Here is a 13,177-nt window from a genome sequence, read left to right as displayed (position 1 = left end):
GCCAACGGGTTCTCTGCGGATGAAAACCCCATTATTTTTAATGGAGAATACCTTCTTAATTTACTTTTAAGACATTAGTATGTCCATAACAATTGCAATATACACACTTAATACTTCAATCTCATATATATATTTACCTTATAACCACATAAAATTACTAGGAATACCCATGATATCCTTTTATGCCACCCAAAACTTCCTACGAAAATAAAATTTTAAATTTTAGCAATTTATTTTAATTTACATCACATAAATAAAATTTTAGTGAAAATGTTAAATTACAGTCGTAAAATCATTCATATAATAAATAATAACTTTTTAATACATCAAAAACTTTCTTTACCAGATAAAAACGAAGATGGGGGAAAAAAAGAATATGAATAACTGGAAGTGTCGTAAATTTACATAACAGATGTAAAAAATTATTAACTTCACTAACTATAACGCCCTACCTCTATGAATTCTGTAAAAACATGAGTGAGTTCATTCTTTTCACAGTATGAAAATAAACCGAAAGATATACTTACCGATATGTAAAAACATAATTTCCTTCGTGAAACTGACGGATAAAATCTTTAAACCTTTTCTTGGAAGTCTGAAAATCAGCTCTCTGAGCATCACTGTCTGCTTGGTCTCCAAATGAAAAATTGTCACTGTAATATACGCCTAAATCATCAAATCCAGCCATTTCACAATAAAAATATATTACATAAACGACTGGCTGAAATGTTTAAGAAAGACGGGCCGATTGCGCGGGAAATTTTCGCAGTTTGCGGATAAAGATACGATAAATGTCTGCTCACAGTAAGTGTCTAATAATTGATTTTTAAAAAATTATTTAATGCATACAAATTCCATCCTTTAAAAACATTAAAAATAATGTAGAGTGATTCTTAAATGCCATAATTTTACATAAATTACCATTTATTTTGAAAACTATATTTTTTCGCACTAAAAACTACGCTTCACTAAAAATTTCACATCTAAGAAGGATAGAAACTGGCAACATCCCATTTAGAAAATTTTGTGTTTTTTGTTTAGGTAGGAAAAAGGATTGGTAATCTATCGAAGGAACGTTACTATAAATAACTGAAAATAACATGGTAGGACATTTTTTAAATTTGAAATAGGAACAATTTATCTGGTTTATTTCTTGTATTCTCTAATCGGGAGATAAGTAGCTGTGCTTTACTTATTACTTGATTTAAAACTTACCTTTCAGATTTTCGATTTGTTGCTTTCTTGTTTTCATTCTGGGGAAAATGCAGAATCACCCACTGCTTAGCGCGTTTTTAAGAATTGCACATACTCTGTATCCATGTACACATCGACCTATTTTCACTTAAAGAAATATCCCAGAATTGCACAAAAATAGCATTGTGCACTCCCTTGATGTTATCCATGTACACATCGACCTATTTTCACTTAAAAAGTGACAGAAAATTGACAAAAATCCAATTCTTCTTACTCTTGTAAAAAGCGCCAAACAAGTAAGTGGGCGATTCTGCACCTTAGCTCTCATTCTTCTGTGTTAATAAAATGCAGAGGTAAAAGTAGCCTTTATTGATTAAAAAAAAAATATTTAATAAGCTAATGTGATTGTTTTGTAATGCATTGTGGCTTCGAAAAATCTTATGCTTTTGTAATACGTTTATAATAATAATCTTATACGTTTGGATATCAAATTCTCCCTCTATCAGCCAAAGCTTCTTCATGTGGAGTGTTAATTTTCATTTAATTCATTTTATTTTGTACATAAAATAATAATTAGATCAAAGCTTCAATTATTTTCATTAATATGATACAGATTTCAACAAAATATCACACAAAATGAATTTTTAAAGTTGTAATAATAATTTGTATGCACCTAGTGTATATGTATTTTATAAATTATTATTGTCCAAGCCGGCATAAAAAATTAAATGGCTGCATTTCTGTACATTCAGAGTTACCCCTTTAAATGTCGTGTCCTTATCAGCTCATTTGTATGTTAACTAAAGTATTTTTGCATCATAGTTTTTAACTGGGGTGTTATATTATATCATACTGCAAAGGTTTTCAAAAAATACTTCTTATTTTTATTAATTAAGTATTTATAAAATTATTCAATTCGGTGCTACTCTTATATACGCCCTCAGGTTGCCGAATGCGGCAATATGCTTTGTGCGCTGGTTTTTGGTGCGATTGTGGGTTCTGCAGTGGTTTTGTGGGCAGTGTTGGTTTTTATGGCAGCCTTTTTTACATGGAAACTTGGATTTCAGTTGCTAGTTAGTTCATGTGGTGTGTGGTATTTAAGTGGTTTATGACTGATTTATGTACAGGGTTATCCAAATTAAACTTTCCCAACTCAGAGGCCTGTGCAGAGTGTTGTATGGATCATAATGTGATGAAATTTTAAAAACAGACACTTCAGATCATGTGCTCGAGATTTATTAAACAAAAAAATTAGTACAAGAAGTTGCCGGTAGGTGGCGCTGCAGATCAACAAGACATTCTACAGATGTTCTATATGTGTGCTGTGGTTCTCCACAACTCTTTCCATTCGCAAAGCAGTGTGTTCCACAGCGGAACGCAGTAAGTCCACATTAATTCCACGAACATGTCGAATAATTGCGTCTTTCAGATGTGCCAAGGTTGCTGGGTGTTCTCGGTAGACCCGATCTTAAGAATCCCCATAACCAAAAGTCGCATGGCGTGAGATCAGGCAAGCGGGGAGGCCAAGCTGTAGGGAAACAGCAGCTGATCACACGTGCATCGGTAAAAGTTGCCCGTAACGCCTGTTAAACGCCACGAAGAATATGGTGAGGTGCACCATCCTGCATAAATATCGTGTCCTGCAGGCAGCCACGTTGTTGCAGTTCAGGGATAACAAACGTTGTCAACATGTCCTGATACCGTTTTCCTGTGACAGAGCAGGTTTTGAACCCTGTTGGAGTCACCTCTTCAAAAAAATAAGACCCAATGACGAATGTTGCAGTGAAACCGCACCATATAGTAACCGTTGGAGGGTTCAAGGGCACTTGATGGATTGCAAGCGGGTTTTCACTTGCCGAAATGCGGCAGTTGTGCGTATTCACTTGACCATTCAGGCGAAAATGCGCCTCATCCATCCAAAGGATGTTCCACGGCCAAGCAGCATTGACTTCCATTATGGCAAAGAACTGCAACGCAAATGTTTCCCGAACTACAGGATTCCCATCAGACAGGTGATTACGACTATGGATTTTGTAAGGAAAATAAACGAGGATTCGACGCATTACTTGCCAGACAGTCGTATAGGACATATCAACAGCACGAGAAACAGTTGGCACACTGACAACAGCATGTGGCGATTGGCTAGTGGGGTCCACAACCGCCAAAGCAACGTCTTCCACGTGTGCAGATTCCATAACCTGTCATCCTCTACCTGGTAAAATTCCTGGCTAATCTTTGGAATATGGTAACAGGCAGTTTGGCGACATTTTGGTAGGCGATAAAGGTTACTACCTAGGACTTTGGCAATAATGTGAGAAGTACCCAGTTCCAATTGCGGGTTATTTTGTCTGAGAGAAATGAGAGATCGTGAGATATGTCATGTGACATTTATGGACGAATGAGAGCTCTTTAATCGGAAAAGGGGGGAAATTTGGAAAAATATCTGCAGTACTTTATAGCATTTTGTATTCAGCTTCATTATGTGTTGTGTGAAACAGTGTTGCTTAATTTTTGGATCCCATGGCCCTATCTAAAGTGAATTCGAAATTTTTATTGCATTTATCTGATAATCCAAAAGAATTCCTTGAATGGTGTATGAGTGTAGGATTAATTGCAGATAAGTATGAATGTCCAACATGTGAGAATGAAATGAGATTGTGTGAAAGGAAGGATATTACAGTTAAGTTTTAATGGCGGTGCAAGAAAGCTGGTGAAAATGGACATTTTGTGATCTGCCATGCACTCAAGATTCTGTAGAAGATTAGGTAAGTTAGTATTTTTAATCATTTGAGGATATTATTTTTATGCATTGTTCTAAATATAAGGAATAAATAAATTAATATGCTATTATTGGAAAATTTTTATTAGCAATGAATTAGTTTAAAGTAATTAAGATTTTAAGCTAATTTTTATTAATTTAATGTATGTGTTTATTTATATTTTAAGTAGTGTTTTTTAATTTAATTATATTTTAATTAAATGATAGTTATTTTGTGAATTATATGTTTGTAGCATTTTAGAATACATTTCAGTAGAAGTAAACGTGCATGGAAATAATTTAAATATTTGACACTAAGTATTTGTAACCATTTTTAGTGTTTGCGTTATAAATTTGCAGGTAACGTTTATAATAGATAATTTAGAGGGAAAAGTTTTGGATATTTTATTTATTTTATACATGCTTGGAAAGGGTATATACTTTTTCATGACAGGTAATTTCATATATGTCCTTTTTACTGACTTTAAAGATTCACAAAATTTTCCTGCATTTTCGTGCAAATTTTTCTAATTTATGAGAAAAAAGCAGTGTACATGGATAAAGTCAAGAGTGTGCACAATGCCATTTTTGTGCAATTCTGGGATGTTTTTTTAAGTAAAAATAGATCGATGTGTACATGGGCAGAGCCAATGTAGTACGCAATGCCGCGGTTGTGCTCGGTGCCTAGTTTGTGCAATTCTCGGATTTTTTTTTTAAGTGAAAATAGATTGATGTGTGCATGGGCAAAGCTAATGTAGTGCGCAATGCCGAGGTTGTGCACGGTGCCTAGTTTGTGCTATTCTTGGATGTTTTTTTAAGTGAAAATAGATCGATATGTACATGGGCAGAGCGTTTGTAGTACGCAGATGTGTACATGGACACCGAGTTTGTGCAATTCTTTGATGTTTTTCGAGCGAATACGGATCGTTGTGTACAAGGGAAAACGAGATAGTGTGATGCTAAGTTCTAATGTAACGTATTTTATATGCAATGTTTAACATATCATTTGTGTATTTTAAATTTGTATTGTTGTTTTAATTGTGAATTTTATTTAAGACATCATTTTTCATTTAAATTGTATTTTTAATTTTTTGGTTTTGATATGTTTATAATGCTTTCCAACGTACGACATATATCGATAGCCCGATTTTTGTGTAATAAATCTCGAGCGCATGATCTGAAGTGTCTGTTTTTAAAATTTCATCACATTATGACCCATACAACACTCTGCACATGCCTCTGAGTTGGGGAAGTTTAATTTGGATAACTTTGTATGCTGGACTTCGTATGCTCTGTGTCTCAGAAGATAGAAGGAAAAGAAAAAGTGGTGGAAGTTGATGAGTCGAAGTTCGGCAAAAGGAAATATCATCCTACTGAGGGACAGTGGTTATTTGGAGGTGTGGAAAGATTTATGGTGATATTATTTATAGTGGCTGTGCATGATAGAAGTAAGGAAACTGATGCAGTGTAATAAAGAGTGGATTGAGCCTGGCACAACTATTTTTTTGGATGGCTGGAAATCCTACAGGATTTAGGAAAAGAAGGTTTTGAACATTTATTTGTGAAAGGGAGTATCAATTTTGTGGATAGTGAATCTGGCTGTCATATAAATACGATAGAGATTATGTGGCAGCATGTTAAAGGCGACATGAAATTGGTATTTCTGCTATTCGAAAAAGCATTCATTCATGGTAAGTGCATTTTATTTTATCTTTGTTCTTATTTTGTAGAATGTTATGTTCATTGTTTTTTTAGTATGAATTTCTATCGTTATTGTTTTTTTTTATATTATTATTTGTTTGAATTTTATTTTAGTTTATTTTGTTCATTACTGCACAATGCCTAGATTGTGCAATTCGTAGATATTTTTTAATGTTGAAACAGAGCACTGTGTATTCTTGAAATTTATTAACATAACATGTTGTTATGTTAATTTATTAACATAACAACAATAAAGCGCAGGTGTGCGTAGTTCGTAGATTCCTTCGCTGCGTAGATTGTGTAGTTCGTAGATTGTTTTCTAAGTTTAAACAAAATACTGTGTGCATGGTATTCTATGAAATTTATTGTTATGTTAATTTATTTAAGCTACATATGCGTAGTTCGTAGATTCCTTCACTGCATAGATTGTGCAATTCTGTAATTATTATTATTATTATTTATTTATTTATTTTTTAAGTTAAAACATATTGTTGTGTACATGGGTTCTTCTCAAATATTTTTGGTTAGAAACTTTACGTTTTTGCTATGTAAAGTTTTTGTTTTGGATTTTTAGCTTAAATTGTGTGTTCAAAACGTGGTTTATGCATGTGTGAAAAATTGCATTTTTGCAGACATTTTAGGCTTAAAGTTCAAAATGTAGGCAAACCGCATATATGAGAGTAGTTCAGGGTTCGTAGCGGTCCTTATAAGTGCTTATAAGTCCTTATATTTGAAAATAAAATATAAAGGCCCTTATAGGTGCTTACTTTTTCTTTAAAGCCCTTATTTTTTGTTTTGAGTGCTTATTTTTTGCTTTTAGTGCTTTTTTTTTTTTTTTAATGAACGCATAATTTTTCCCCGTACCAAAGCCGAAACTAAATAAACAACTTTTCTTCCTAATATGGAATGTCAGATGGTGAATCATACTCCCGGAAATAGCTCTTCCCCCTTTCTCTGCATTAACATAACCTTTGGTGTGCGCGGAGAGTACAGACAGATGCCCGTCATTCTGTTGGTTAAAGAATTGCGAAAGCAGTAGAAAATTTCGGTACATTCGGCATTCTTTTCCTCCCACCCAAATACTACACACGTTTGAATTTCTATCAAGATCTTAATAATTTGCAATCTCGTTCCGCTTGGTCAGTTCATATTCGTGTTTATTATGATTGTTATGCTTATATTATGAGTATATGTATGAATGTTTATAATAACATAGTTGCAGTAACTGCTGAAGTATAGTAAACTTCCAAAAATGGTTGTGTTTTAACACAAATTAGCTTTCTAAGGAATAATATTCGGAATGGCTTAAATAAAGGGAAAGTAATCGAATAGTCAAAATAATTTCATTTTTTTGGCCAATACATTATACAGTATGAAGATTGGGAGGTTCTCCCCTTTCTCCGCAAAATCTCGAATATTGAAACTGTCACAGTTCGCTGCAAAACAAGCAACGGACTTTTTTTTTTTTGGTCACTTTCCAATCTGGATTGAATAGGACTAAAAGTTTTGCGGTCTACCAACCCAAGCGAAGAATGATTCTATTCCGGAAATTTAACTCAGTCTGTTGAAAATTAGAACCCCAGATTGGTAAGTCTCTTTCTTTTCCTTTATTTAGTTCTTTATTCTCCCAATACCAGCAGCTGTTGAATCCGATTGCGTAATATCACATAGGGAGGGAAGAATTACGGCGATATTTTGCAGAGATAATTAATTCCGAGATTTGTTTATGAACACTTAAAAGAGTTTTACTGCGCTTGCAAAGCAGAATATCTTTCTGTTCCGTTGGTTTGTTTTTATAAGATGCACGTATCGAAATGTCAAAAGCATTTATTTAGCGGAAAAATCTAAAGAACGGCTACAGTCTATCCCCCTCCGCTCCTCTTTTTCAAGTTACGCTGAACTGTTCGAATATTCGCCAATTTTCAAGTATGCGGGTAGTTAAACTTTTACTGTTACAGGATAACTGCATGAAGCAAATTTCTGCCTTCTGATTTCAGAAATGTTCCTCTTTTTTACTTAAATTACTTTGCTTGCAATATCTGTTAAAGGGAAAACTGATATACGATGAAAATTTAGAAAATGTTCAGAATTTAGATTTAAATTAGTCAGATATCAATATGAGTGGAAAAATAAATTGTATTTATTGTTAAGTTCCAAGCGAATAGAATAAATATGCCTTATTATTATTTATTTCCTCCATTTTGAACTGAAATTTCATCATTAAATCTTGTAACATAGTTTAGTTCTGCATAGTTTTTTTTTTTTTTTTCTCTCATTGTAAACTACTTCTGTAAATTGAACTGTTATTTAAATTTTAAAAAAAGTAATTATTTTCCATTAGTGAGGTAATGCTTATTCTCTCTTAATAAATACTGCATTTCTCATATTTTAGATTACGAGTCTAATTTTTAAGGTTATGCAGTTGTGTGTAATGTAATTAGACAGGTGCTTATTTTTTTTTTCTTAAAATGTGCTTGAAAAGTGCTTATAGGTGCTTATTTTTTTAACTAAAATGTGGCTATGAACCCTGGTAGTTCCTTCAATCCTTTTATATAGCAATAAACTTGATATGTTTTAACATTTAAACATATATATTTGTCTTAAAAAGCTTTACTTTGTTTCCATATTTGTTATTTTATTTATTATAGTTTTCATTCAATGCTTTCCATGAATCACTGAGGCCGTTCAGTTCTCAGTATCGATGTTATTCTGTATCTATGCTACCAGGAAATGAACGTCGTGATGTAGAGAAGGGAGGAAAAAGTAAGTTTTTTTTTTTTTTTTTTTTTCGTGTGTGTGTGTGAAAGATTTGTGTATTTTGGTTTAATTCCTGCCTAAATGTAATTCTTTAGAAATTATGATGCATGATTAATGAAAAATTAGTAAATTTAACAATCATTGCTTTAGCCCAAATTAAGGATATGTATTTACCCTTTGACCATAAAAATTGATGTGAATCCTGCCAGATTTGCACCAATTGTTTCAATGGAGTTTTGGAGGCTCTGTTTAGTTAGATGATCAGAGATAACTCCTTTTTGAGTTGTATAATTGACAAATACGAGTTATTGATGTAATATACAAAAGAATGTAAACAAATAAGTGCTTAAGCTTTTCGATTATGTAGCAAAATTCACTAACAATTGCACCTGCCACTTAGGCAGCTAAAAATCTAAAATAATTATAAAATAGTCTTCGTGAATTTGACGTAACATAAATTTGCTTCTTACATAAATACTGTTTTTTTCTCATTTTATTTTTTAAAACTATATCTGTCTTATATCTAAAACAAGGACTTACATATTATTCTGTTAACTGTAAAACTATAGGCAAGTTGTGCAATTTACGCCAGTTACGAGTAAGCATGACATCACAACACACTCATAACATCTGCCCTTTCATTTGATATAACCCCGACTGATTCTCGATTAGCCACTTTTTGTTTTGTTTTTATGACTAAGAATATATATTTTTTTAAATTTCTAATGGCATTGTAAAATACAACAAGAAGTTCAAAGACAGAACCTAACAGAAGTGACTGAAAATCATTGCATAAAACAGTCCCTGGCATGCCAGTATCAGGTGGTCTTGGAGTCATAACCAAGAAATGCTCCATAGCGACAAAGCTGGGCTGTATTCATCAGTTCCATAAGATCACAGAATAGGCAAAATGGTTGAGCAGATATGCCAAGCTCATGCAATCATGGCCTGTTAGTAGCCGGAAATAGTCTGCAGCATTACGTTGTGGACATTCTGGCAGGCAAATAAGATCTAACATGGCAACACTATAGACCATATTGCCGATCAACATTGCCCAGGGTACACCCCGTGAAGAGTGGTCTATATTATACCCCTGAAAACAAGGATATAAATTAACTTCTGTTGCTACATTTCTTTTATTTCATTTTTTGGGGAAAATGAATTCAAGGACTAGAGAATCACGTTTGTGACAGAAGTCCAATTCATTTAGAGATGTTTGAGAGAATTAACATCTGTTGAATCAGGAAAAGCACAGCAAGATATTATCAACAGAACAGTAATATTTTGGATCTAACATCTGCAGGAAGTTTGTAATGTTCTAAACTTATCTTCTGGTATATTTGGAGGGCTTAACAAAATAGTAGAAATTGACAAAAGCCTTTTTATGATGCACACAAATTAAGCAGATCAGATAATAGTAGCTGTAATGTGGATTGTGCAGAGAGACTAACAAATGTTTTATTGTAAGGTTTACACATAAGAAGTGCAGCTCAGAATTTTTCAAGAATGTTAGGTACAACTTTGGTGGGAGTTTCTCTCTAATTTGCATGGTCCATGGGATATGCAAGTATCCTAAAACTTAACATTTCAAAAATATATTAGAATATTTTGGTAATTTCATACAGTTCAACTATGTAGAAGTTATGGAAATTTTCAAATTCATTAACCTTTTTGCGTGGGCTCGAAAAACAGTTGTGTACCTTCACTGGGGGCTCTTGGCTCATCGGTTATGCAAAGGGGGAAAAATTATAGAATTGAGTCTTGATGACTATGTGATTAGTGCTCTTTTGTCGGGCAGGCAAGGAAACTGTCATGATTTCCTTTCAATCCAGTTCCAATGCCGTAGGCGTTAGAATGTGGGATGCGCTAATCGCTTTCACACTGCAGGTAGTTGAATGCAGTTTTCTCAAGGGGGAAAAATTTATTTATTTGATCTTCTTCAGATGAAATGTATGCTACAACTATAAAATTTTTTTCTAAAAAGTGTTCCATTTTATGATTAAAATAGTTTTTTAAACTTGCACGTAGATTATGTACTAAAAAATAAGCGAAGAAATTGGAGTTAAATATATTCACTTGTCATTGTATCAAAAATTCAGTGAGTTAAAATAGTCAAACATTTCCTGCAAACAATATATACATTTTCATTTTTAATAGCATTATTATTCTGATGTTGAAGAGCAAATTAAATAGAGTTTATTTACTACAAAGAAACTAAAAATCATTTCCGGATTCCAAAATGAGTGTTATTATTTTTACACCTCTGGTAATATTCATTTCTGGAGAAATAGAAATTGGTCATTGCGTTTGTACTTCACTAAAAATTTACAATGCATGAGCCAAGAAATATTTTATTTATTTTTCTTCCATGTGACGTTGCAAATAGCGATCCCAGAGTTGATCTGCCTTTACATCAGGCATATAAGATGTTTAACTTTTTTAAACTACTTTATAATTTTTGGTTCAAGAAAGAAATGCAGATGCAAACCCTGGAGTTTTAAAAAATAAAATCCTTGTTGAGTTTTAATGTATTCAGTAACAAAAATTTAGTTTTATCACTTAGCAGTATAAGATATTATTTGTGTGATAGTTGTTCGATAATTTATATTGCTACACCATTTTTTCTTTAAATGCAAAATTGCATATACAGGAACGCATTGATATTTCAGAAAGTAAACATCTTTGTCGAATAGCGAAATATTTGTTCAGTTTTCTATGATCTGCATTTTAAGATTGCTAAAATCACCTTTGAGGTATCAAACTGTTATGCGAAATTTTCAGATCTCAAGCTATTTACACTTGCTTTCTTTGGGAGTAATGAAGCTGGGAATGAAGATTCGTACTGAGTTTGATGAATATTAATGAAGATTCGCACTGGGGATTAAATTTAGAAAACTAAAAATTGGTACACATCTGAATTCCTGTATGCATGCTTAGTATTCCAATATCTAAATTTGATTCCCTTAGTTCGATGTCAGGCGATCGGGCTGGCTGCATGGTCGGTTTTCGTTGTTTCCCCCATGTAAAATGTGAATACGAGCCAATTTCCTCTAAAAGATCTCTACGAATGCATCTTTTTCTTGAGGTATGCAACCTTCGTGCGCTTTTCCATATTCAATTAACCTCAAGAGTGTCTAAATTCTGAACGAATTGGTATAGGTATGACATTATAGACGCAAACATATAACAACGGATAAATTAATAAGTTTTGAAACTTTTTTGAATTAGAAAATGTTCCATAATAATTGCTTTAGTAAAAATTTTTATTTCATTTGTCGCACAATTAAAATTCATTTTGTCATCAAACTTATTCATAAAAGGAAATGCTCATAAGTTTTAACTTTCTTATTTCGAATATAATTTTATTTTTATTTGTCGGATTAAAGAAAGTGTTATCTACCTAAACGAAAGGGGCTATTGCGGAGCGCCTTCAAAGAAAATTGGCTGATATACCCTAATTATATGTGAGAGAACAAGAAAAGTTCATAAAATTAATCCATTCATTGGAATTTGAATCCAGGTTAAATTATCAAAGATAAAGAAATATTATCCACTTTGCCACTAGTTTTCATTTAGAGCATAAAGGTGCGTTCAGACGTGGGTGTAAAGCACATAGAGGCATAGTCATAAGGGCATAAAATACGGGAGACCCGTTCACACCTGCGAAAACGAGGTGTAAGCCATAGCCAATGAGAGAAGGTAAATTTGCGCGTGCGTGGAATGTCTACAACGCTGTTCTCCCGCTCGATTGATTTCCCGCGTTCGCTCTGCTTGTTTTTTTCGTTGTATCATGGCTTTTTCAACTCGCCACAAAGTTTTACCGGCTCAACAGAATGATCTTTTATCTGCCCTTCTCATTAGCCAAGAGGCAACGGAAGAAGGTAAAAAAAGAAAAATAACAAAATGGTCTAGAGATATTTTTTTGAAAGACCAATACTTTGGCACATATCTTTCTGTACAAAGCAGTATGGAATATTTCTGCATTGTACTGTAGTACTCTCAATACTATAAACATGCACATGCATATTTATATACTACATAAAACCTTCTTCAATTTTTATATATAATTTCTCTTAGGAGAAATACGATATTCTAAATATGCCTAATTTAAAAAAAAAATCTTGAGGATAACTAACAGATAGCCTGTATATACAGTCAAAAGTCGTTAATTCCGACATCAAAACTAAAAACTTTCTGCGCATGCGCCGCGTTGACACATGCGCAGAGGCGTTCACGCGTGCGCGTAAGACCTTTTTACGACTGCGCATATGAGTGTGCGCAAGTGCAGAATACGTTTTCGCGCGCGCATTTTATGTATAATGGACTTATAAGCTAAATAATTATCTATTTCAGTTAATGTTGATGATTGCGTTGTTCCTTAATTTTCGAATTGCGTCCGGCTTATTATTTTTTGCAGACTGTAAGAGCAATTTTATAAAAGTAAGCTTAAACTTTCGATTATATCAAATAGAATTTCCGATATATATTTGTTAATATGTAAAGGATCTAAAGCGAAAGTATGTTTTGAAATCCGAAATCTGTTTATCAATTTCACGCTGCTCGGCGGCAGGCGCGTAATGAATTGGAAGTTGATTTGTCAGCACTATCCTTATCTTCAGCGCAGATGTTTTTATTTTATTTGGCTTATAATTCCTTACCAAATGTAGTATTTCATCTCGATATGCTTCGTCTTTGATATGATTTAAAACAAGTTCCTCGTCATTATAATTCGCTTCCGATAGCGAAGAAAAGTGACAGAGGTTATTG

General features: G+C 33.2%; 2 protein-coding genes across 3 annotated transcripts in view; one reads left to right on the top strand and one right to left on the bottom strand.

Annotated features, from left to right (window-relative positions):
* Mcm5 (Minichromosome maintenance 5) overlaps positions 1-766 on the bottom strand; it is a 71,710-nt gene extending 70,944 nt beyond the window's left edge. The window contains exon 1 of the mRNA XM_085821421.1: positions 528-766. Within this exon, the coding sequence (XP_085677547.1) occupies positions 528-688 (161 nt within the window). The 5' untranslated portion in view covers positions 689-766. The remainder of the gene's footprint in view (positions 1-527) is intronic.
* A 205-nt stretch (positions 767-971) lies between these two features.
* Ufd1 (ubiquitin fusion-degradation 1-like) overlaps positions 972-13,177 on the top strand; it is a 78,886-nt gene continuing 66,680 nt past the window's right edge. The window contains exons 1-2 of one of the 2 annotated variants that reach the window (XM_085821415.1): positions 972-1,103; positions 8,302-8,416. In XM_085821415.1, the coding sequence (XP_085677541.1) occupies positions 1,101-1,103; positions 8,302-8,416 (118 nt within the window). In that variant the 5' untranslated portion in view covers positions 972-1,100. Of the gene's footprint in view, positions 1,104-5,392; positions 5,644-8,301; positions 8,417-13,177 lie in introns of those variants that run through there. The other variant, XM_085821417.1, reaches the window with a different exon arrangement.

This window comes from Stegodyphus dumicola, chromosome 1, assembly GCF_044657685.1.
Source record: "Stegodyphus dumicola isolate Sdum_Otavi_A_Nest chromosome 1, ASM4465768v1".
Lineage (NCBI taxonomy): Eukaryota > Metazoa > Arthropoda > Arachnida > Araneae > Eresidae > Stegodyphus > Stegodyphus dumicola.
This window is presented reverse-complemented; position numbering and strand designations above follow the sequence as displayed.